Source organism: Mesoplodon densirostris, chromosome 2, assembly GCF_025265405.1.
Source record: "Mesoplodon densirostris isolate mMesDen1 chromosome 2, mMesDen1 primary haplotype, whole genome shotgun sequence".
Taxonomy (NCBI): Eukaryota; Metazoa; Chordata; class Mammalia; order Artiodactyla; family Ziphiidae; genus Mesoplodon; species Mesoplodon densirostris.
Genome location: NC_082662.1, coordinates 43,539,020 through 43,566,126, shown reverse-complemented (window position 1 = coordinate 43,566,126; position 27,107 = coordinate 43,539,020). Strand labels below are relative to the sequence as shown.

Below are 27,107 nucleotides of genomic sequence, written 5' to 3'. Positions count from 1 at the left end.
TTAAATTCAGGGTGAGAAGAAATATATTTTAGAACTGAGCTTGTAGTTCTGGTGGTGGAGAAAAATTATACAATAATGATATTTAATGGGAGCATTTCTTATGTTTCCTCCCTCCCTACTTTTCCTACTGAGGGGGGAAAAACAGTGACAGTATATATATATGATAACTTAAGTCAGAGAAAAAAATCCAAATTCTTCATAATTATTTCTGTACTCATTAGTTTGTCAAATATTTGTATATCTTCTATGTATAAAATCTTGAACTCAGCAGATGATACAGCCATTAAAAACACAAATGTGAGCTGCATAATTATTGATAGTGGTGAGATGTTAGAACTAGTCTGAGGTAGTAAAACATGCTCTGAGTTGAAAAATACTCAATCTGAGATATGAAAGATAAATATAATTAGCTAGAAGAAAGATAGAATTTGGGGATGGGATGGGAAGGAAAGAATATTCTTAGAAGGAATAGTTTTTATGTTACCTCATGAAATAGGAAGGATCAAGGTAAGACAAAAAACAAAAGGCTGTTCTGGCTATTAGCATAGAGAGATGGAGATAGCATAGCACAAGATGACAATGGGAAGGTAGATAGGATTCAGATCATATAGGGCCTTGTACGCCACTCTGACCATTTATATGAAGAGCAAAGGGGAGTATAGAAGAAAATGATATGAAGACATTTGTCTTTAATTTCACTCTAGTGGTGGTATGGGATGAAATGCAGGGAGGTAAGGGTATGTATGGAGAGATTAGTTAGGCTATTGCATTAATCCGTGTAAGAGGTGACTGTGGCTTGGACTAGGGTAACAGCTTCGGAGGGGAAAGGTAGATGACTTATCTAAAAGATATTTAGGAGGTAAAACTGAAAGGACTAGTTAGATGTGGGAGTTGAGAGAGAAAAAGAGGGCAAGGATAATGCCAGAGGTTTTTAGCTTGGGTAGCTAATATGTGGAATAAATGGGAAAATCAGGCTTGGGGAAACATTCATCGTTTAAACTTTGGCTATACTGGGTTTGAGGTTTGGGATCTTACTAAGTACTAGGCATTGTGCTAAGCTTTTCATACACATTATTTGATCTAATCCTTACAAATATAATTAATTTTCCTATTTTACAAATGAGACATTTATTAAGTGGACAGAGCCACGATTTCATTTTTATTCTTTAAGAAGGGAGAGATTCAACCATGTTTAAATGTTTCTGAGAAGAATCCAGAAGAGAAGGAGATGTTGAAGATAATGGAAGGGAAAGGGATAATCCATAATGTAAAGCTAATGAGTAGATGCGTATAGAATCATGTCTTCTCTATTTAGAGAAAGAGAGTGCATATGCAGGTTAGTTTGTGGATTTGATGTTAGAAAGGTAAGGGAATTTCTTCTTGATGGCGTCTGTTTTCTCTGCAAAGTAGGAAAAATATATTTTAAGACTGAGGAGTGAGAGGGAGAATGGAGGTTTAATGATGATAAAGTTTCAGAATAGTTTTTGTGGAAAGTAGAGTTAATGAATCAATTAATGATTCGGTAAGTAAATGAGAGTGGGTTAAGAAGACACTGTTAGTAATTCACAGAGTTGAAAATGATGTTTTATCAGCATCATAACAGCATAAGGCAAAAATCTAATTAAATGAGATATGTGTGATACTGCTAACAGACATAGAAAGGCAAGGATGGGAGGGAGAGTAATGTGGCTTTCAGTCACTGGGAGAGATTTTGTGGAAGAATTAGAACTTACTTAGTCCATGATGCACAGGTAGGTAAATTTGATATGAAGAACAACACAAGCCAAGTACAGTTAAGTCCCCTCTATACAAATGAGTTCTGTTTCGAGAGTGCTTTCGTAAGTCCAGTTTGTTCGTTAGTTCAACAAAGTTAGCCTAGGTACCCAACTAACACAATCGGCCATATAGTATTGTGCTGTAATAGGTTTATAATACTTTTGCATCTTTGAAAGTTTGCAACTTGAAGGTTTGTATGTAGGGGACTTACTGTATGGAGTGGGTCCTTAGTGGTAATCTGTAGTTATTTGGTTGATGATAATCCTTCTTTTATGTCAATATTTCAGTGACTATGGGGGTGAGCCTATATCAGGACCTGCATTTGATCCAGCAAGTCACCCAGCTCCAGCTCCTGCTCCTGCTCCCTCTTCCTCTTCAGCATTTCGACCTGTAATGCCATCTAGGCAAATTGTAGAAAGGCAACCTCGGATGCTGGACTTCAGGGTTGAGTACAGAGACAGAAATGTTGATGTGGTACTTGAAGACAGCTGTACCGTTGGTAAGGTTTTTCCTACCATATAGCCTCCACATATAATTCATTAGGTAAACATTCAGTTTATATTCTTTTCTTTTGAGTTGACTGCTGACAAGAAGGAAAAAAAAACAGTTTGATATTGTTTCATACAGATTATTGTGTTCTCATTTTAAATACTGTCTTCAGATTGAGGTAAGTTTGAGAATAATTTTTGTTTGTTCCACATATGCAGAATGGTATATGAAGCTGTTTTAGGGCAGATACAAATCAAACATCTCAGAGCTTTAAAAAACACCAGAATTATTAAGTATATTGATATCAGACTTTATAGCTGAAGCTCCTTCATTTTTAATACTATGATTAATGAGAAATCAGAAATAAGACATTTCCATCACTTCTTCTCCCTGCCAGCTAAATAAATGAGTAGTACTGTTCTCTCAAAGGAGACTCATAGTGTATGCCTGCCATTTTCAGACAAACTTTACCAAAGTTCTGTAGAGAAACTATGTTGAATTCATGTTTGATTCAGATTATTTGATCCATGTTTGTTGTAGAACTAGAAATTATATTAATTTCTATTTTAATATGGTTTTGCCTTATATCTAAATTTTAGATATTTCTGAAATTTTGCCTTTGTTCCTTTTTGGGGAGATCCTTTCCTAATTTTATGTCATTTTATTAAATGAGGTACCAGTCTGTGGCCTGTTAGGAACTGAGATGCACAGCAGGAGGTGAGCGGCAGGCAAGCGAGCAAAGCTTCATCTGTATTTATAGCCGCTCCCCATCGCTTGCATTACTGCCTGAGCTCCGCCTCCTGTCAGATCAGCAGCGACATTAGATTCTCATAGGAGCTCCAACCCTACTGTGAACTGTGCATGCGAGGGATCTAGGTTGCACGCTCCTTAGGTGAATCTAATGCCTGATGATCTGAGGTGGAGCTGAGGTGGTGATGCTAGCTAGCACTGGGGAGCAGCTGCAAATACAGATGATCATCAGCAGAGAGATTTGACTGCACAGAGACCATAATAAATCAATTGCTTGCAGACTCTTATGAAAACCCTATCAGTGAGTGGCAAGTGACAATTAAGCTGGATGTGGTGGCAAGGCTTTATAGTGGCAAGTGAGTTGATGTACTTCAATTGTATAGCAGTGTCTGGTGGCAGGCTTTAAGTCAGAATCCGACACTTATTTTAGTCCATGAGTGGCCCGCCCATTATTTTATTTACCACTACTATCCGCGCCTCTTTCCCACCCTGCGCACTTGTCTCAGTCACAGTTTTGGTAAGCCCACAAGCTAACCCTAGCCAAAATGAGTAAAAAACAAACGTCGCTGGAGAGCTTCTTTGAAAAGGGGGAAAGACCCAATGATGAGACAGAAGAAGACTCTAAGACTGCCCACAAAAAGAAAGCTGCATTTAAAAGAATATACCAAGACTCCTACTTAAATTACAGGTTCATTGCAACAGGTGATTGACATTCTCTAACCCCGATTTGTATAATATGTGGCAACTGGTTATCCAATGCAGCTGTGAAGCCTTCAAAACTGCTTTGCCACATGGAGACCAAGCACCCTGCATTAAAAGACAAGCCTTTGGAGTTTTTCAAAAGAAAAAAATGTGAACACAAGAAGAGAAGCAATTGTTGAAGGCCACCACTTCATCAAATGTGTCTGCACTGAGAGCATCATTCTTAGTGGCTAACTGCATTGCTAAAGCTAAGAAGCCCCTTACTATTGGTGAAGAGTTGATCCTGCCTGCAGCTAAGGACATTTGTCATGAACTTTTCAGAGGGGCTGCAGTTCAAAAGGTGGCACGTGTTCCTCTTTCAGCTAGCACCATAACTAGCTGAACTGATGAAATAGCAGAGGATATTGAGGCATAATTGTTAGAGGATTAATGAGTCACCGTGGTACGCAATCCTGGTTGACAAGTCTACCGATGTTGACAACAAGGCAACAGTGCTTGTTTTTGTGCGATATATTTTTCTAGAGGATGCTCATGAGGGTATGTTATGTGCATTTTTGTTGCCAACCAACGCTACAGCTGCAGAACTATTCAAGTCTTTGAATTATTACATATTAAGAAAACTGAATTGGTCATTTTGTGTCAGTATATGCATGGATGGAGCAGCTGCCATGACTGGACGGCTTTCTGGTTTTGCAACTCGGGTCAAAGAGGTCGTTTCTCAAATGTAAGTCTATGCACTGTATCATCCGTAGAGAAATGCTGGCTAGCTGAAAAATGTCACCTGAACTTAACAGCATTTTGCAGGATGTGATTAAAATTATCAGCCATATTAAAGTGCATGCCCTTAACTCACATCTGTTCACGCAGCTCTGTGAGGAGGAGGATGCAGAGTCCACACGTCTTCTCTTACACACAGAAGTGAGATGGCTTTCTAAATGTAGATCACTGGCCAGAGTTTTTGAGTTATGAGAACCACTCCAGAGATTTCTTTTAGAAAAAGGGTCACCACTGGCAGCACATTTCAGTGCCACAGAATGGGTCACAAAACTTGCTTACTTGTGTGACATATTCAACCTGCTCAACGAACTCAATCTGTCACTTCAGGGGAGAACGACAGCTGTGTTCAAGTCGGCAGATAAAGTGGCTGCATTCAAAGCCAAACTTGAACTATGGGGGCAACAAGTGAACATTGGGATTTTTGACATGTTTCAAACATTAGCAGAGATTTTGAAAGAGACTGAGCCAGGGCCTTCTTTCTCCCAGCTGGTGCGTGATCACCTATCTCAGCTTTCAAAAGAGTTTGAGCATTACTTGCCAACCACAGAAGACTGAACTGGGAAGGAATGGATCCATGACCCATTTGTGAATAAGCCAGGTGAATCGACTTTGTCCGTGCTAGAAGAGGATCAACTGCTTGAGATCGCAAATGACGGTGGCCTTAGAAGTATGCGTGAGACAACCTCAAATCTCCATACGTTCTGGATGAAAGTCAAGACGGAATATCCTGAGATTGCCACAAAAGCACTGAAAAGGCTGCTTCCATTTCCAACATCCTATCTTTGTGAAGGAGGGTTTTCTGCAGTGACAGCAACCAAAATGAGATTACGGAGTAGACTGGACATAAGCAACACACTTTGGGTGTCACTGTCTCCCGTCACCCCCAGATGGGACCATCTAGTTGCAGGAAAACAAGCTCAGGGCTCCCACTGATTCTGCATTATGGTGAGTTGTATAATTATTTCCTTATATATTACTATGTAAGAATAATAGAAATAAAGTGCACAGTAAATGTAATGTGCTTGAATCATTCTGAAACCATCCCCCCACCCCGTCTGTGGAAAAACTGTCTTCCACAAAACCAGTCCCTGGTACCAAAAATGTTGGGGACCGCTGCATTACAGAGAAAAGCAAGTCTGTTAAAAGAGTGATCCATTCCCAAACATGAATCAGATTGTTATTCCCTTACTTTAAACCATTTAGAAACTTTCCATTGTTTTGGGGATAAAATTCAAATCTTTTAACATGACTCCTTCTTACTCACCATGCCTGAGTTGTGACGGACCTCTTTCAGTTCCTTGAATAGGTTATTAGCTCAGGGCCTTTGTACTTGTTTCTTTTTTTGCCTGGATTCCTCCCCTAGTCTAGTCCCTTCTCCCTGTGCCCATCCCCATGCCCCCAAATATTCTCCTATACATTCCTTTTTATTTTACAAATGAGATATATACAGTATAGTTTTATTAACTATGGGTACATTGTTGTACAGTGGATCTCTAGAACTGTTTCATCTTGAGTAAGTGAAACTCTATATCCACTGAACAGCAACTTCCCATTTTCCCCTCCTGCAAGCCCCCTGGCAGTCATCATTCTGCTTTCTGCGTCTATGAGTTTGACGACTTTAAATACCTTATATAAGTGGAATCACGCAACATTTGTCTTTCTGGCTTATTTCACTTCATATGATAAGTGAAAGGCTCATCCATGTTATAGCATATTAAAGGATTTCCTTCCTTTTTAAAAGCTGAATAATATTCCATTGTATGTATATACTACATTTTCTTTCTTTTTTTTTTATTAGTTTCTGCTTTGTAACAAAGTGTATCAGTCATACATATACATCTGTTCCCACATCCCTTCCCTCCTGTGTCTCCCTCCCTCCCACCCTCCCCATCCCACCCCTCCAGGCAGTCACAAAGCACTGAGCCGATCTCCCGGTGCTATGCGGCTGCTTCCCACTATCCATCTACCTTACGTTTGGTAGTGTATATATGTCCATGCCTCTCTTTCGCTTTGTCACAGCTTACCCTTCCCAATCCCCATATCCTCAAGTCCATTCTCAAGTAGGTCTGTGTCTTTACCGTTTTACCCCTAGGTTCTTCATGACATTTTTTTTCTTAAATTCCATATATATGTGTTAGCATACGGTATTTGTCTTTCTCTTTCTGACTTACTTCACTCTGTATGAGAGACTCTAGGTCTATCCACCTCATTACAAATAGCTCAGTTTCGTTTCTTTTTATGGCTGAGTAATATTCCATTGTATATATGTGCCACATATTCTTTATCCATTCATCCGATGATGGACACTTAGGTTGTTTCCATTTCCGGGCTATTGTGAATAGAGCTGCAATGAACATTTTGGTCCATGTCTCTTTTTGAATTATGGTTTTCTCAGGGTATACGCCTAGTAGTGGGATTGCTGGGTCATATGGTAGTTCTATTTTTAGTTTTTTAAGGAACCTCCATACTGTTCTCCATAGTGGCTGTACCAATTCACATTCCCACCAGCAGTGCAAGAGTGTTCCCTTTTCTCCACACCCTCTCCAGCATTTATTGTTTCTAGATTTCTTGATGATGGCCATTCTGACTGGTGTGAGATGATATCTCATTGTAGTTTTGATTTGCATTTCTCTAATGATTAATGATGTTGAGCATTCTTTCATGTGTTTGTTGGCCGTCTGTATATCTTCTTTGGAGAAATGCCTATTTAAGTCTTCGGCCCATTTTTGGATTGGGTTGTTTGTTTTTTTGCTATTGAGCTGCATGAGCTGCTTATAAATTTTGGAGATTAATCCTTTGTCAGTTGCTTCATTTGCAAATATTTTCTCCCATTCTGAGGGTTGTCTTTTGGTCTTGTTTATGGTTTCCTTTGCTGTGCAAAAGCTTTGAAGTTTCATTAGGTCCGATTTGTTTATCTTTGTTTTTATTTCCATTTCTCTAGGAGGTGGGTCCAAAAGGATCTTGCTCTGATTTATGTCGTAGAGTGTTCTGCCTGTGTTTTCCTCTAAGAGTTTGATAGTTTCTGGCCTTACATTTAGGTCTTTAATCCATTTTGAGCTTATTTTTGTGTATGGTGTCAGGGAATGATCTACTCTCATACTTTTACATGTCCCTGTCCAGTTTTCCCAGCACCATTTATTGAAGAGGCTGTCCTTTCTCCACTGTACATTCCTGCCTCCTTTATCAAAGATAAGTTGACCATATGTGTGTGGGTTTATCTCTGGGCTTTCTATCCTGTTCCATTGATCTATCTTTCTGTTTTTGTGCCAGTACCACACTGCCTTGATTACTATAGCTTTGTAGTGTAGTCTGAAGTCAGGGAGCCTGATTCCTCCAGCTCCGTTTTTCGTTCTCAAGATTGCTTTGGCTATTCAGGGTCTTTTGTTTTTCCAAACAAATTTTGAAATTTTTTGTTCTAGTTCTGTGAAAAATGCCAGTGGTAGTTTGATAGGGATTGCATTGAATCTGTAGATTGCTTTGAGTAGTAGAGCCATTTTCACAATATTGATTCTTCCAATCCAGGAGCATGGTATATCTCTCCATCTTTTTGTATCATCTTTAATTTCTTTCATCAGTGTCTTATAATTTTCTGCATACAGGTCTTTTGTCTCCTTAGGTAGGTTTATTCCTAGATATTTTATTCTTTTTGTTGTAATGGTAAATGGGAGTGTTTTCCTTTCTTGATTTCACTTTCAGATTTTTCATCATTAGTGTACAGGAATGCCAGAGATTTCTGTGCATTAATTTTGTATCCTGCTACTTTACCAAATTCATTGATTAGCTCTAGTAGTTTTCTGGTAGCATCTTTAGGATTCTCTATGTATAGTATCATGTCATCTGCAAACAGTGACAGCTTTACTTCTTCTTTTCCAATTTGGATTCCTGTTATTTCCTTTTCTTCTCTGATTGCTGTGGCTAAACTTCCAAAACTAAGTTGAATAAGAGTGGTGAGAGTGGGCAGCCTTGTCTTGTTCCTGATCTTAGTGGAAATGGTTTCCGTTTTTCACCATTGAGGACGATGTTGGCTGTGGGTTTGTCATATATGGCCTTTATTATGTTGAGGAAAGTTCCCTCTATGCCTACTTTCTGCAGGGTTTTTATCATAAATGGGTGTTGAATTTTGTTGAAAGCTTTCTCTGCATCTACTGAGATGATCATATGGTTTTTCTTCTTCAATGTGTTAATATGGTGTATCACATTGATTGATTTGCGTATATTGAAGAATCCTTGCATTCCTGGAATAAACCCCACTTGATCATGGTGTATGATCATTTCAATGTGCTGTTGGATTCTGTTTGCTAGCATTTGGTTGAGGATTTTTGCATCTATGTTCATCAGTGATATTGGCCTGTAGTTTTCTTTCTTTGTGACATCCTTGCCTGGTTTTGGTATCAAGGTGATGGTGGCCTCATAGAATGAGTTTGGGAGTGTTCCTCCCTCTGCTATATTTTGGAAGAATTTGAGAAGGATAGGTGTTAGCTCTTCTCTAAACGTTTGATAGAATTCACCTGTGAAGCCATCTGGTCTTGGGCTTTTGTTTGTTGGAAGATTTTTAATCACAGTTTCAATTTCAGTGCTTGTGATTGGTCTATTCATATTTTCTATTTCTTCCTGATTCAGTCTCGGAAGGTTGTGATTTTCTAAGAATTTGTCCATTTCTTCCAGGTTGTCCATTTTATTGGCATAGAGTTTCTTGTAGTAATCTCTCATGATCTTTTGTATTTCTGCAGTGTCAGTTGTTACTTCTCCTTTTTCATTTCCAGTTCTATTGATTTGAGTCTTCTCCCTTTTTTTCTTTATGAGTCTGGGTAATGGTTTATCAATTTTGTTTATCTTCTCAAAGAACCAACTTTTAGTTTTATTGATCTTTGCTATTGTTTCCTTCATTTCTTTTTCATTTTTTTCTGATCTGATCTTTAGGATTTCTTTCTTTCTGCTAACTTTGGGGTTTTTTTATTCTTCTTTCTCTAATTGCTTTAGGTGCAAGGTTAGGTTGTTTATTCGAGATGTTTCCTGTTTCTTAAGGTTGGATTGTATTGCTATAAACTTCCCTGTTAGAACTGCTTTTGCTGCATCGCGTAAGTTTTGGCTCATTGTGTCTCCATTGTCATTTGTTTCTAGGTATTTTTTGATTTCCTCTTTGATTTCTTCAGTGATCACTTCGTTATTAAGTAGTGTATTGTTTAGCCTCCATGTGTTTGTATTTTTTATAGATGTTTTCCTGTAATTGATATCTAGTCTCATAGCATTGTGGTTGGAAAAGATACTTGATACAATTTCAATTTTCTTAAATTTACCAAGGCTTAATTTGTGACCCAAGATATGATCTATCCTGGAGAATGTTCCATGAGCAGTTGAGAAAAATGTGTATTCTGTTGTTTTTGGATGGAATGTCCTATAAATATCAATTAAGTCCATCTTGTTTAATGTATCATTTAAAGCTTGTGTTGCCTTATTTATTTTCAGTTTGGATGATCTGTCCATTGGTGAAAGTGGGGGTTTAAAGTCCCCTACAATGAATGTATTACTGTCGATTTCCCCTTTTATGGCTGTTAGTACTTGCCTTATGTATTAAGGTGCTCCTATGTTGGGTGCATAAATATTTACAACTGTTATATCTTCTTCTTGGATCGATCCCTTGATCATTAAGTAGTGTCCTTCTTTGTCTCTTCTAGTAGTCTTTATTTTAAAGTCTATTTTGTCTGATATGAGAATTGCTACTCCAGCTTTCTTTTGGTTTCCATTTGCATGGAATATCTCTTTTCCATCCCCTCACTTTCATTCTGTATGTGTCTCTAGGTCTGAAGCGGGTCTCTTGTAGACAGCATATATATGGATCTTTTTTTTGTTTCCATTCAGCCAGTCTGTGTGTTTTGGTGGGAGCATTTCATCCATTTACATTTAAGGTAATTATCGATATGTATGTTCCTATTCCCATTTTCTTAATTGTTTTGGGTTTGTTATTGTAGGTCTTTTCCTTATGTTGTGTTTCTTGCCTAGAGAAGATCCTTTAGCATTTGTTGTAAAGCTGGTTTGGTGGTGCTGAACTCTCTTAGCTTTTGCTTGTCTGTAAAGGTTTTAATTTCTTCATCAAATCTGAATGAGATCCTTGCTGGGTAGAGTAATCTTATTTGTAGGTTTTTCTCCTTCATCACTCTAAATTTGTCCTGCCAGTCCCTTCTGGCTTGCAGAGTTTTCTGCTGAAATATCAGCTCTTAACTTTATGGGGATTCCCTTGTGTGTCATTTGTTGTTTTTCCCTTGCTGCTTTTAATATCTTTTCTTTGTATTTAATTTTTGACAGTTTGATTAATATGTGTCTTGTCATGTTTCTCCTTGGATTTATGCTGTATGGGACTGTCTGTGCTTCCTGGAGTTGATTAACTATTTCCTTTCCCATATTAGGGAAGTTTTCAACTATAATCTCTTCAAATATTTTCTCAGTCCCTTTCTTTTTCTCTTCTTCTTCTGGGACCCCTATAATTAGAATGTTGGTGCGTTTAATGTTGTCCCAGAGGTCTCTGAGACTGTCCTCAGTTCTTTTCATTCTTTTTTCTTTCTTCTGCTCTGCAGTAGTTATTTCCACTATTTTATCTTCCAGGTCACTTATCCGTTCTTCTGCCTCCGTTATTCTGCTATTGATCCCTTCTAGAGTAGTTTTAATTTCATTTATTGTGTTGTTCATTGTTGCTTGTTTCATCTTTAGTTATTCTAGGTCCTTGTTAAATGTTTCTTGCATTTTCTCTATTCTATTTCCAAGATTTTGGATCATCTTTACTATCATTATTCTGAATTCTTTTTCAGGTAGACTGCCTAGTTCCCCTTCATTTGTTAGGTTTGGTGGGTTTTTATCTTGCTCCTTCATCTGTTGTGTGTTTTTCTGTCTTCTCATTTTGCTTATCTTACTGTGTTTGTGGTCTCCGTTTTGCAGGCTGCAGGTTCGTAGTTCCCGTTGTTTTTGGTGTCTGTCCCCAGTGGCTGAAGTTGGTTCAGTGGGTTGTGTAGGCTTCCTGGTGGAGGGGACTAGTGCCTGTGTTTTGGTGGATGAGGCTGGATCTTGTCTTTCTGGTTGGCAGGTCCACGTCTGGTGGTGTGTTTTGGGGTGTCTGTGTACTTATTATGATTTTTAGGCAGCCTGTCTGCTAATGGGTGGCTTTGTGTTCCTGTCTTGCTAGTTGTTTGGCATAGGGTGTCCAGCACTGTAGCTTGCTGATCGTTGAGTGAAGCTGGGTGTTGGTGTTGAGATGGGGATTCTGGGAGATTTTCGCCTTTTGATATTATGTGGAGCTGGGAGGTCTCTTGTGGACCAGTGTCCTGAAGTTGGCTCTCCCACCTCAGAGGCACAGCACTGACTCCTGGCTCCTCAATTTGGGATGATTTGTTGTCTATTCATGTATTCCACAGATGCAGGTACATCAAGTTGATTGTGGAGATTTAATCCTCTGCTCCTGAGGCTGCTGGGAGAGATTTCCCTTTCTCTTCTTTGTTCGCACAGCTCCTGGGGCTCAGCTTTGGATTTGGCCCCGCCTCTGCATGTAGGTCGTAGGAGGGCGTCTGTTCTTCACTCAGACAGGGCGGGGTTAAAGGAGCAGCTGATTCGGGGGCTCTGGCTCACTGAGGCTGGGGGTAGGGAGGGCCACAGTGCGGGGCGAGCCTCCGGCGGCAGAGTCCGGCAGGACGTTGCACCAGCCTGAGGCGCTCTGTGCGTTCACCTGCGGAGGTTGTCCCTGGATCCCAGGACCCTGGCAGTGGCGGGCTGCACAGGCTCCCCGGAAGGGAGGTGTGGATAGTGACCTGTGCTCGCACACAGGCTTCTTGGTGACGGCAGCGGCAGCCTTAGCGTCTCATGCCCGTCCCTGGGGTCCGCGCTGTTAGCCGCGGCTCCAGCCCATCTCTGGAGCTCCTTTAAGCAGCACTCTTAATCCCCTCTCCTCGGGCACCAGGAAACAAAGAGGGAAGAAAAAGTCTCTTGCCTCTTCGGCAGGGCCAGACTTTTTCCCGGACTCCCTCCCGGCTAGCAGTGGTGCACTAACCCCCTGCAGGCTGTGTTCACACTGCCAACCCCAGTCCTCTCCCTGCGCTCCGACCGAAGCCCAAGCCTCAGCTCCCAGCCCCTGCCCGCCCCGGCGGGTGAGTGGACAAGCCTCTCAGGCTGGTGAGTGCTGGTCGGCACCGATCCTCTGTGTGGGAATCTCTCCGCTTTGCCCTCTGCACCCCTGTTGCTGTGCTCTCCTCTGTGGCTCCGAAGCTTCCCCCCTCCACCACCCACAGTCTCCGCCCGAGAAGGGGCTTCCTAGTGTGTGGAAACCTTTCCTCCTTCACAGCTCCCTCCCACTGGTGCAGGTCCTGTCCCTATTCTTTTGTCTCTGTTTATTCTTTTTTCTTCTGTCCTACCCAGGTATGTGGGGAGTTTCTTGCGTTTTGGGAGGTCTGAGGTCTTCTGCCAGCTTTCAGTGGGTGTTCTGTAGGAGTTGTTCCACATGTAGATGTAGTTCTGATGTATTTTCTGAGAGATGAGAAGTGCTTGCAGACACCAGAACTCCAGGCTAAGATCAGAGGAACAGGACAGATTGCTTACATTTCCCCTGAAATGGCTGCTAGTGTTGGAGGGTCTCCTGCAGAGGCCGGGAGTGGCTCTGTTTCACCGTGGGGACAAGGACACTGGCAGCAGAAGTTCTGGGATGTACTCCTTGGCGTGAGCCCTCCCAGTGTCTGTCATTAGCCCCACCAAAGAGCCCAGGTCAGCAGTGTTCTTTATTTTGATTGTGGTGGTGGTTTTACAGGAGTATACATTTGTCAGATACCATCTCATCAAACTGCCTCTTGGCTAAGTTCAAGTGCATTACCCTAGCACATACACCCTTTCTTATCTGGTCTTATCCTACCTTTCTAGCCCTACTGCTTTCCTTCCCTTGTAAATACTTGGTTCTGATTTCATTGTATGCCTACTATATGCCAGGTGCTCTTCTAGTCGTTTAAGGATAGGCTTGACATTAAAATGTTAGTTAAGCTCTTACGGTAAGCAGTTTCAGGCGTTAAAAAAATACAGTCCCCGAAGGACAAATTAAGCAGTGAGTAGTATGACAGAAAGCCACCACCTTTAGACAGAAGTGATTATTAAGGTAAACTAGTATGAAGCAGTAGTTCTGTGGCAGAGCTGTGGATTATGGAGAGTCCACAGCAACATCTAGCTGGTACCAACATGCTTGATAGCTAAGCCATTTCTTCTTTTCCTCCATCCCTCTCATCCTCAGGTTCTACCATTTATTAAACTCCATAGGAGTGTTTCTAATTTTATATGCATATAAATCACCTTGGGGAGGGAATGGGGGGTTGATTAAATGTATAAGTCCTGGGCCAAATCCTATAGATTTAGATTCTAATTCTGTAATGAGGTAGAGCCCACAAATCTGCATTTTTGAAAACAAATAGTACAGGTGATTCTGATGAAGTTGAAGAACTATGTCTTAAGAAACATTGCTAAAGAGTCTTTTTCACAGATTACTGTCTTGTGCATCACCTTTTCCATTTTCAACATAAGCAGTTTATACCTTCCTTCACTTTTTCTTATCTTGCTGTTTTAATACCCTCTGCTAATAGGTTTCCTCTTTTCTGTTTCCCACTCAATTCTTCGCTCTACTGCTAGATTTTCTTGCTTAAAATGAATGAGTAACAAGTTCCTCAATATACATGGTTGAAATCTGGCACTTAGGAGAAAGACTTGCAACAGATATTAGTTGCTTTGTTCACTCTTTCTTTCTTGAGTACTAGGATAGAAGTTGCCTTCCTCTGTTTTTGAATAATTCATTTCCAACCGCATTCCTGCTCCATTGTTTGTTGTAGAAACTTTATGAAATGGACAGAAGTGTGGAAAAAGTAAAAATTACCAGTAATTCTACTTTTAACTACAGTTAGCATTTTGCTGCATTTACTTCCAGTTTCATTCTATGTCTGTTGTATAAATCTATATTTTACAAAATTGAGATAAACTATATTTGATGCTTTAGAATCTGCTTTTTTTTTTTACTTGTACTATTATATCATTGTCATTTTCCATATTTTAAAATACTCTTGAAGCACACAGTTTTTAAAGACTGTACTATGATTTATTGTACCATTTTCCTTTTGCTGGTTATTTTGAGCTCCCCTCCATTCCTGATCTTTCACTGTAACATACTGCAGTGAAGTTTGTTGAACCTCAGTGATTATTTTTCTACATAGAGTTGCCTAGAGGTGAGAAGGGATGCACATTTTTAAAGTTTTAGATATATTCTACCAAATTACTCTTTAGAGAAATCTTATTTTAAATTGCCATCAACAGTATACTAATTTATAGTCTTGCCAGTAGTTTGTGATATTAAAAAACAAAACCAACAAAGACCTCAACATAAGAGCTCAGACTATAAAACTCTTAGAAGAAAATATAAGGGGAAAGCTTCATGACATTGGGTTTGGCAGTGATTTATTGTATATGACACTAAAATACAGGAACAAAAGAAAAAGTAAGTGAATCAGACCTCATCAGAATTCAAAAGTTGTGCATCACAGGACGCTATCCATAGAATGAAAAAGCAACCTACAGAATGGTAGAAAATATCTTTGAACCATATGTCTGATAAGGGTCTAATATCCAGAATATATAAAGAACTCATACAATTCAACAACAACAAAAAAACCCATTTAAAATTGTTCCCACTACAAAAAAGAAATGATAATAATGTGATATGATAGAGGTGTTAGCTAATGCTACAATTGTAATCATATTTCAATATATAAATGTATCAAATCAACACATGTATACATTAAACTTACACAATGGTTATATGTCCATGATATCTTAATAAAAAATTTTTTTTAATGGGCAAAGGACTTGAATAGTTGTTTCTCCAGAGAAGATATACAGGTGACCAGTAAACACATGGAAAGATGCTGAACAATATGAATCATCAGCGAAATGCAAATCAAAACCACAATGAGATACCACTTCATACCCCTTAGAATGACTGTTCTAAAAAACAACCAACCAAACAAAAAGTAACAAGTGTTGGCAAGGATATGAAGAAATTGGAACCCTTGTGCATTGCTGGTAGGAATGTAAAATGGTGCAGCTGCTGGGGAAAGAGTATGGCAGTTCTTTAAAAAATTAAACATAGAATTACCATATAATCCATCAATTTCACTTTTGAGTATATACCCCAGATAATTGAATGTAGGAACTTTTACAGAAAAACAGAACAAAAAATAGAAGCAACCCAAGTGAACATTGACTGTTGAATGGCTAAGCAAAATGTGGTATGTACATACAGTGAATATTGTTCAGCTTTAAAAAGGAATGGAGGGCTTCCCTGATGGCACAGTGGTTGAGAGTCCGCCTGCCGATGCAGGGGACACGGGTTCGTGCCCTGGTCTGGGAAGATCCCACATGCCGCAGAGCAGCTAGGCCTGTGAGCCATGGCCACTGAGCCTGTGCGTCCAGAGCCTGTGCTCCGCAACAGGAGAGGCCACAACAGTGAGAGGCCCGCATAACGCAAAAAAAAAAAGGAGTGGAATTCTGCTATATACTACAACATGGATGAATGTTGAAGACACTATGCTGAATGTTTCATAAGCCAGATGCAACAAGGACAAATATGTATTATTCCACTTATAAGAGATACCTATAATAGTCAGATTCCAGCAAGTAGATAGTGGTTACCAGGGGCTGGGGGGAGGTGGGAATGGGGAGTTATTTAATGGATACAGAGTTGCACTGTGGGCTGATGAAAAGTTCTGTAGATGGATAGTGGTGGTGGTTGCACAATGTGGAATGTACTTAATGTCACTGAACTGTACACTTTAAAGTGGCACATTTTTATGGTATATAGCTTATTACAATAAAAAAGAAAAGAAAAAGCTTTGTCAGTTTAGAAATAAATGGTATCTTATGTTTTCAGTTCAGTTTTCTTTTACTACTCAGTTAATACACTAGGTTTATTGGCTCTTTTGTATGTAAGTTTATATGATTCTATTGTGACTTTCTTTAACAAATTTTTTAAACTTATAAGAATTTTTTGTATATTAATGAGATTATCCTTTCATCCATTACTTGTTTAGCAAATATTTTCCCCATTTACATTTTCATTTTATTGTGCTTTTCGAGATACAGAAGTTTTTTTATTTTTACAGTATTGTGAACTTTTCCCTCACAGTTTTTCTTTCTATGTTTGTGGTTAGGAAGCCCTTCCCATTCTGACATATGACTTAGTTTCTATGTTTTCCAAAGTGCTTATCTTAATGCCGTACACATTGGGTAGAATGTGAACGTGAGGTTTTAGAACTGGAAGAACCCTTAGAGGACATTTAGTCTAAATGCTTTATTTTACAGGTATGTAAGCTTAAAACTCAGGGAGGCTGCCCTGCCATGGTAGTTAGTAGCAGACTCCAGAACAGCCAGTCACTGTCTTTTGACTTTTAGCCCAGTCTGTTATCCACTGAACTAAAACAATTCTGCTATATGGATAGTGAGCACAGAGTGTCTTTATTTGGGTAAAGGTTCTACAATACAAGAAGCAAAGAGGTAAACAGAAAACAAAGTTTCTAATGAAAAGTGTTGGATAATCTTTACTGATCATTATGCTTCATAAATGACTGGAACTTTTGCTCCCTGTAAAATTATTTTAAATACTTCCCTTATATGTTAGTAATAATCATTAGGTTTCTTTCTGTATTAAGGGGAACATTAATATTTAGGAAAAAAAGACTTCTGTCTTCTAATCTTACAGACACAATTAAACATCAGCCTTTATAGCATTCTGATAGAGTGTTTTGTATGCATTGTTGGGTATAATCTCAAATCCTGTTAGACCCATTGACACACTGTAAATAACCTAAAAGTGAGTAGCATTTTCTGGAATCCTTTTGTTTCAGACTGCCTACATATGCACATATTTATGATTCTTGTTGATAATTATAGGTGTTATGGAAATGATCTTTTTGTTTATAAGTTTGAGCATCAAGATATACAAGGGCTGCATCTTTGAACATCTGAGATGGGAAGGTGTAGAGGGAAAAGCAATGGAACATTGCCTTGTAGTCTTTGCCATTAACTTACTACTTGTTCTTGGGTAAGTCATATCCCAGAATGATTTAAAACAGCCTCTGAGCTGGGTCCTTTCTAGCCCTGAAAGTCTAATGTTGCTTCTGCTATAGAATCTTAATCTGATTTTTCTCAAAAGAATAGTTTCACAGTTGAAACAAGTGTTTGTAGGGGTTGGTGGCTTATAATGTTTAAAATAAGGAAATGAATGGAGGCAGTAGAAGATTTCTGACATTACAAAAAATGTGATTTGAACAAAGGAGGAAGAAATTCGTTTTTGAGAATTGTGCTTGAGAAAAATCCACATGATATATTATTTCTCATTTTGTTTTTTCTAGGTGACAGGTTTGATTTTCTTGTGTCTACTGGTAGACTAAGTCTCATTTTTCTTTGTGGGCAGTTCTTACTTTTTGGTGCCACATTGTGTTGATATTTTTTAATTTAAAAAAAGGGAACAAGGTGGCATTAAATGTATTCTTAGCTTTTTAAAAAAAATTAATGTGGAATTTGAGGCCCAGAGAGGGCCTATAAATTGGCTCAGTAATTAATAGTCACTTAGTGATAGAATTGGGATAATGCTTTTGAACCTAGTGATCATTACTTTTGTACAATCAGTCTCAAGGAATCCCCCAAATTTCTGAACTGTACTTTTGAGAATCACTGCTTTAGATGCACCAAAATAATGTCATAAAGATGTCTCAAAAGGATCAACCTATATGCATGAAATGTAAGGACCTGTCAAAATAAACTTCTACACTCCTTAGGGGCAAACCATTAAATGCAGACCCTCATTAATGTAATTTTCATAATGTCTGGTGTTCAGTCAAAAACTAGGAGACATGAGAAGTAGCAAAATGTGACCCATAGCCTGAAGAAAAATTAGAAAATAAAAACATATTCATAAATGGCAAAAATAATGGAATTAGGAGAATTTTAAAACAGCTGTTATAAATATGCTTAAGGATTTAAAAGAAATCGAGAACTTGAAGAAAGAATTGAAAAAAACCAAAGGAAAATTCTAGAGTTAAAATTTAAGATCTGCAATATAATATTTACCCTGAAGGATTTAACAGATAGATGCTATTAAAGAAAAGATCAATGAATTTGAAGACATGGCAATAAAAACAGTGTGAAGTGGAGTACACACAGCAAAAATACAGGGGAGAGGGCAAAGGACAGAGCTTAAGTGACCTGTCATGAAATAAAAAGTGGCCTAATATATGTGTGATTAGATTCCCCCAAACAGAGGGGCTAATAGAAAGGGGGAAATTTTAGAGAAATAATAACAGAAAACAACCCCAATTTGATGAAAACTATAAACTTACAGATCTAAGAAGCTTAGTAACTCCAAGTAGGAGTAACTCAAAGAAAACCACATCATATTAAAACTGCTGAAAATCAGTCGTAGAAGAAAATTTAAAGTAGCCAGAGGTGAAGAGACAAAGACACATTCCATATAGGGAAAAAAAGATTTTAAAATAATGACTACAGACTTCTTATCAGAAGCAATGCAAGCCAGGAAACAACTTGGTGATATTTCTAAGTGCCGAAGGAATAAAATGTCAACCTGGAATGCTATATCCAACAAAAATATCTTTCAGAAATGAAGACTAAATAAAGATATTTTTTTTGCACAAACAAAAACTACAAGAAATATTAAAGGAAGTTCCTCAGGCTGAAGGAAAATGATACCAGATGGGAAATCAGATTAACACAAAGAAATGAGAAGCACCAGAAATGGTAAAAATTTGGGTATATACAAAATATTTACTTTCTTTTTAATTTCTTTAAGAGATAAATGACACTATAAAGTAAAAGTAAGAGCAATGTATTGTGTGTTTTGTAAATTATGTAGAGGTAAATGTATGAAACAGCGCAAAGAATAGGAACGGGGAAAGGAAGTATGCTGTTGTAAGACAAGTCCTGTGTTACTTGAAGGTGGACTCTGTGAAGTTAAATATGCATATTCTAAACCCTAGAGTAATCACTAAAAATAAAACACACATAATGGTTATTAAGTCAAGGTTTGAAATGAAATGGAATATCTAAAACTATTTGATAAATGCAAATGAAGGTAGAAAAAGATGATAAAAGAAAAAAATCAGATAGGACAAATAGAAAACAAATAAGACTATAGATAATTACAATAAATATAAATGATCTCACATCCTTATGCGAAAGGTAGAGATTGTGAGACTGGATAATAAAGGAAAACCAATTATATATGTACAAGAAACCCACTTTAAGTATAAAGCATAAGATTGAGATATACATATAAGAAAATAGTGATCAATATATATGTTATATTAACAACATTATGTTATGCTAATATTAAATGAAGTAGACTTCTGGACAAAGAATATTATGAGGGATAAATGGGAACATTTCATAATGATGAAGATGTCAATTAATCACAAAAACATAAGTATCCTAAATGTGTGTGTATATAATAACAAAAGCTTGAAAGTATGTGAAACAAAACTAATCAATAGAACTGCAACGAGAAAAGAACAAATCCACAATTATAATTGGAGATAACACTCCTTTCTTAAAGTAATGTTCAGAACAACAGACAGAAAATACGAACAGAATATCAACCAGTTCGACCTACTTGAAATGTATAAAATGCTTCTCATAACCATAGGAAAATACATATTCTTTTCTCATGCATTTGCAGCATTCATTAAGGTAGAAAATATGCTCAGCCATTAAACAAGTCACAGAAAGTGACTTAAAGTGGCTTAAAAATCATGTGAGGTATATTCTCTGACAACAGTGGAATTAAAATAGAAATCAGAGGAATCTGGAAAATCCTGATATATTTGGAAATTAAACAACATATTTCTAAGTAAACCATAGGTCCAAGAAGAAATCACAAAGGAAATTAGAAAATATTTTGAACTGAATTGTGATGGAAACGTAGCGTATCAATGTTTGTTTGATGCTGACAAAGTGGTACTGAGATGGAAGTTTATGGTTCACATGCTTAATTACAAAAGAAGGTAGTTCCAAAGGCAATGATCAAAGCTTCTAGCTAAGAAATAGGAAAAGTGTCCCTACCCCACCCCAGCCCACCCTTCTGCTTGCAGGAACCAGAGTTACCTTCACCAGCTAGTTTGGAAAACCTCATAATTCATAGAGGATAGAGTACAGTTGACCAATGACCTCATTCTTTGGATAGAATACAGTTGACCATTGAACAACACTGGGGTTAGGGGCACCAACCTTTTGCACAGCTTAAAATCCACATATAACATAGTCAGCCCTCCATGTACTCCATTCCTCTGTACCTGCATTTCCTCATTCACTGATGCAACCAACTGTGAATTGTATAGTACTGTAGTACTTACTATTGAAAAAAATCCAGGTATAAGTGGACCCCCACAGTTCAAACCTGTGTTGTTCAAGGGTCAGCTGTACTCAAAAGGCTCTTGCCTCAGTAGTGTCAAGATTAGCCGTAGATTAAATACTGCACAGGTGGTACCAACATCTTAAAAGCAAAGACCCAAAAGCACTGAACTGTTACCAGGTAACTTAACTGCCTCCCAGAACAAAGCTCAGTATATTTATAGGAATAAAAAACATTCAGCACCCATCAAGGTAAAATTCACAATGTCTCATATCCAGTAAAAAATTGCCAAGCATACAAAGAAGGAGAAAAGCTGGCCCATACTGAGAAGAGAAATCAATTAACCAAAAACAACCCAGAATTGACATAGATGTTGGAATTCACAGATTAAGGACATTAAAACAGTTCTTATAGCTATATTACTTACGTTCAAAAAGGGAGAGGAAGGATTGAAAATCATAAGTAATTGAAAAAGTTAAAATAACCCAAATCAAATGTCTAGAGGTTAAGACCATGATGTCTGAGATGGGATTAACAGAAGATTAGATATTCAAGAAGAAAAGATTAGTGAACTTGAAGACATCACAGTAGAAACCAGTTTGGAAAAGAGTTTGGCTGTTTCCTACAAAGTTAAAAATACACTGGCCATCCCTCTCTTAGGTATTTACCCAAGAGAAATGAAATCATATGTCCATCAAAGACATGTATGTTACTGTTCATTGCAACTTATTTGTAATAGCCTCAAACTGTGGAAAAAACAGCATGTCCATAAACCAGTGGATGGATAAATAAATTGTTGTATATCCATACAATGGAATACTACTTAGTAATAAGAAAGGGGTTATCATTACGTGTAACAATGTGGAAAAACCTCAGACAATGTATTTTGAGTGCAAGAAGCCAGATTTTGAAAGAACATCCTGAAATTCCTTTTATCTAAAATTCTATATAATTCAAGCTAATTCATAGTCACAAATCAATCACTGGTTCCCTGGAGATATGGTAGGGGAAGTGTGGAGGAGTTAACAAGGGGCATAAGAAAAGTTTTAGGGGGAGATGAATAAATTCATAATCTTGATTATGATGGTGGTTTCACTGGTATATTTGTCAAAACTTACAAATTGTGGATTTTAAATATGTGCAGTATTTTATATCAATCATAATAAAGCTGTTAAGAAATTTTTTTGAAAAGAGCAAATCAAACCCTAAGTAAGTGTGGAAAGAAAAAGAATCATACACACACACACAGATATCAATAAAGCAGAAAATGGATAAACAGTAGAGAAAATGAACAAAACCTAAAGCTGTTTTTTGAGATCAATAAAATTGATAGTTCTCTTGCTAATGTGAATAAGAACAAGAGAGAAAACACAAGTTAATCATTGAAAATGAAAGGTACCTACAGACACTGAATGGATTATAAGACAACATTAAGAGCAAATTTAGGCCAGTAAATTGAAAGGTTACATGAAATATTAAAAAGGTAGAAAAACTCTTTTTAAAGGTGTATGTTACTACAGCTGACATGAGCAAAAATTAAAAATCTGAATAACTCTACATCTAATATATAAAGTTATTGATAGTTAACAATCAAAACCTTTCCCCAAGAAAACCCAAGCCCGGATGGCTTCACTGGTAAAGTTTGTCTAATATTTAAGGAAGAAATGTTAGCAGTCATTCACAAATAGAGAAAGATGAAATGTTGCCTAATTCATTTTATGAAACCAGCATTAACCCTGATACTAAAACCAGACAAAGACATTACAGGAAAAGGAAACTATTACAGACTATTTCTTACAACCATAGAGGCAGAAATCCTTTACAAGTATTTGTAAATTGAATTCATTAAATATAGTAAAATACATACATATGTATATAATATAACTCATGGTCAAGTGGGCTTTATCCAGGAATATAATAAGGCTTGTTCAACAATTTGTATATAATCCATTATTGTAGTTCACCATATATTAGTACAATGAATGAAAAAATTCATTTGATCATTTCAATAGATGGAGGAAAAAGCATTTGACAGTATTTAACAACAATATTTAAAATTTCGTGTTTTTTGTTTTTAAATAATTAAACTCGCAGCAAAGTAAGAATAGAAGGAAACATTCCCACGAGAGTTCTCTTTTCTCTGTATCCTTGCCGCCATTTATCTCTTACTTTTTGACGGTAGCCATTCTAACAGGTATGAGATGATACCTCATTATGGTTTTTGGTTTGCATTTCCCTAGTGACTAGTGATGTTGAGCATCTTTTCATGTACCTATTGGCCTTTTTTTTTTTTTTTTTTTTTTTTGCGGTACACGGGCCTCTCCTGTTGTGGAGCACAGGCTCCGGACGCGCAGGCTCAGCAGCCATGGCTCACGGGCCCAGCCGCTCCACGGCATACGGGATCCTCCCGGACCGGGGCACGAACCCATGTCCCCTGCATCGGCAGGCGGACTCTCAACCACTGTGCCACCAGGGAAGCCCCTATTGACCATTTTTATATCTTCTTTGGAAAGATGTCTAATCAAGTCCTTTGCCCATTTTTAATTGGAGTATTTGGGGGTTTTTGGGTTATTGAATTTTATGAGTTCTTTATATATTTTGGGTATTAAACCCTTATCATATATATGGTTTGCAGTCAGTGGACTGTTCCTTGATGGCATCTGCATATCTTCTCAGTTTTCGAAGTAACATACAGGAGTGCCATCTTGTGTTAAGATCTTTGGAGTCAGGCAGACCTGGATATAAAAACTGGCTCTGAAACTTGCTGCATTCTAGCATTTCACTGCCCTAAAATATTTTGGATATTCTTGAAACAACAACTATTTATTGAGAACCTATACTGGCCAGATACTATGCTAGACACTTATGTGTGTATTACCTTAATTAATATGACTTAAAACTAACAACATTTTTTGAGTCCCTTTTATGTATTGGACACATAGTAACACAAAGTATTTTCCATTCCGTATGTCATTTAATACAGCAACCCAATGAAATATTGGTACTATGGTTATTATTCCTACTTTAGAGAAGAAGAAATTGAGACCAAAAGAGAAGAATTTTTTGAATATGAGGAACTCAGTTGCTGTGATGGCTCTGGGTTTGTTTTCTATTCTTATCTACCTGTGGAACAAAAGACTTTTTGTATTATATGTTACCCAAGCTTGCTGCAAAGACTAACTGGGACTTTAACTTAAACTCTCTTTTTGTTTTTCCTTTCTTTTAGGTTATGAATGCTAAGGGTGTCTCCAAGAGTTTAAGCAGGAAGTGTCAGGTGAAGATAAGTTTCTAAGAGGAAAGCACTGGGCAGGCTTGTAAGCGCATAAGCCCAGTTCCAGATAGGTACAGCTTTAGAAATAGCAACCTTAGTCACAAATGAAAAGGCAGTGTTTATATGTATTTGGTAAAAGAAGTATAGCTCACCTTTCTCTCATTTCCATGAACAGAACAATCCTTTGTCAGCAGTGATATTTTTGAAGGTCAAAGTTGATAAATTTTGTGCTTCTAAAATATAATGTTGAATCAGAATTCTTTTTATGATGTTTAATCGCTATCCAAAGTGCCTAGGTAGGAATTTTCTTTAGGAAAGTAAAAATATGTCACTAAGGCCGTGAAGGGTTTGATTGTAGCATTGCTTGCTTAGGCAGCTGTGTAGTGTAGAACTTGTGTAGTGTAAGCTTCACCCTCCATCTTTTCCTTTATCAGCATGGAATTACTTTTAATATATAGTATAATCATTTTCTGCAGTGTTCAATCACTTAATATAAATGAAATTGAATTATGTTAATCTATAATTATAGACTAACCAACCTAATAAAAGCATATATATGAAATATTTGTACATTCTGATTTAATGATCTGTTTATTATACTGTAGTATCAGAAATTAGCTGGTTAATTTATAAGTAGACTCGATTCCTGAAAAGTAATTTGTGGAGTACTGGGAAAATAGTGATTCCTCACTGTTTCTCATTAGCATCATTTTTATTTTTTCCTTTTTACCTTTTGGTCTTTGTCTTCACTGAATAGAATATCCTGGCCTTTGATTTGGCTCTCCTTCACAACCCGGCTATACTTGAAGCTTGGTTTAAATGCAGCTGTATTACAAACTGGGTTTAAGTCTCATCTGTCTCACAAAACTTTCTCTGACTATTTGATCCAACATAATTTTTTTTCTTTTCTGAAATTCTGCTGCTTTTCTCTTCAACACAGTTTAAATTGTCTTCTAGATTATATACATTGACTTTATTATTTTTTTCCAGCTACATTCATGGATGTTATCTCCTTTCACCCTTGAACCCTAGAGGTAGATAAGATAGGCAATATTATTCCCCATTTTATAGATGCAAAAATTCTTATCTTAGAGGTAGATAAGATAAGCAATATTATTCCCCATTTTATAGATGCAAAAAAAAGGGCAAGTTATTTGATTTCTTCAAGATAAGACTTCAGCCCAAGTCTTCATTCCACAATTTGCTTTCCCTATACTATAATGCCTCAAGTTTTATACTTTACCGACTACTCCTACCATATGCTGAGCACATATAGATATGATCCGTTGGTTTAAAATAGATTATTTCTTTTCAAACCCCCAATCACTGATATCTGTTTCTTTTTAAAAAGGTACTTAAGTAATTGTGGAGTCTTTTATCATAATGGTGGAGCCTTAGTTCTTCAAAGGGACAACATGTTGTATGATCAAGATTTGAAGTTTGGACTACTGAAATTTTTCATATGCATTCATCAGATAAATGTCATTGACTGTGGACCATATGCCTAATATTAATGCTAGCTCTGGATATGAACAAATATTTATTGCATTATTTTGTTAGTAATATCTGGTCTCCTCTTTTTCGTACAGGAGAAATTAAACAGATTCTAGAAAATGAACTTCAGATACCTGTGTCTAAAATGCTGTTAAAAGGCTGGAAGACTGGAGATGTGGAAGACAGTGTGAGTTTAGTAACTGCCTAAAAATAAAAAAAAATTAAGTTATGCTATTGACTAAATGATGTATAAAATTGTTTTTTATTAATGTTGTTACATATGACAGATGTAGGTTTGGTAATAGTAGCTGAGTTTAAGGAATCAGCAAACAATGTTTTTCAAGCTAAAACATTTTCATAGTAAACCAACCACAGTTTTAAGTGAGTTAGATATGTAAGTGGCATGATTTTCCTACTTCTAACTATTTTATAGGAGTTAATTTCACATTCTTTTTTGAGAGCTTTTACATTTTTCTCAAACCTCATATGATGTCAGTAAGTGCCTTGGAATAATAATTTTTTTCTTAGCATCTTTATTAGAGTACAATTGCTTTACAATGGTGTGTTAGTATCTGCTGTATAACAAAGTGAGTCAGCTATACGTATACATATATCCCCATATCTCCTCTCTCTTGAGTCTCCCTCCCACCCTCCCTATCCCACCCCTTCAGGAGTTCACAAAGCACCAGGCTGATCTCCCTGTGCCATGCAGCTGCTTCCCACTAGCTATCTATTTTACATTTGGTAATGTATATATGTCTACGCCACTCTCTCACTTTGTCCCAGCTTACCCTCCCCCCTCCCTGTATCCTCAAGTCCATTCTCTATGTCTGCGTCTTTATTCGCATCCTGCCCCTAGGTTCTTCAGAACCTTTTTTTTTTTTTTAAGATTCCGTATATATGTGTTAGCATACAGTATTTGTTTTTCTCTTTCTGACTTACTTACTTCACTCTGTATGACAGACTCTAGGTCCATCCAGCTAACTCAATTTCATTTCTTTTTATGGCTGAGTAATATTCCATTGTATATATGTGCCACATATTCTTTCTTTATCCATTCACCTGTCGATGGACACTTAGGTTGCTTCCATGTCCAGGCTGTTTTAAATAGAACTGCAGTGAACACTGTGGTACATGACTCTTTATGAATTATGGTTTTCTCAGGGTATATGCCCAGTAGTGGGATTGCTCGGTCAAATGGTAGTTCTATTTTTAGTTTTTTAAGGAGCCTCCATACTGTTCTCCATAGTGGCTGTATCAATTTACATTCCCACCAACAGTGCAAGAGGGTTCCCTTTTTTTCCACACCCTCTCCAGCATTTGCTGTTTGTAGATTTTTTGATGATGACCATTCTGACTGGTGTGAGGTGATACCTCACTGTAGTTTTGATTTGCATTTCTCTAACGATTAGTGATCCTTTCATG

The 27,107-nt window shown here is 37.5% G+C and overlaps 1 protein-coding gene across 1 annotated transcript in view; it reads left to right on the top strand.

The window, feature by feature from the left end:
- Positions 1–27,107, top strand: part of FAF1 (Fas associated factor 1) — a 479,002-nt gene that overhangs the window by 172,766 nt on the left and 279,129 nt on the right. The window contains exons 4-5 of the mRNA XM_060089778.1: positions 2,064–2,275; positions 25,778–25,869. Coding sequence (XP_059945761.1) covers positions 2,064–2,275; positions 25,778–25,869 — 304 coding nt within the window. The remainder of the gene's footprint in view (positions 1–2,063; positions 2,276–25,777; positions 25,870–27,107) is intronic.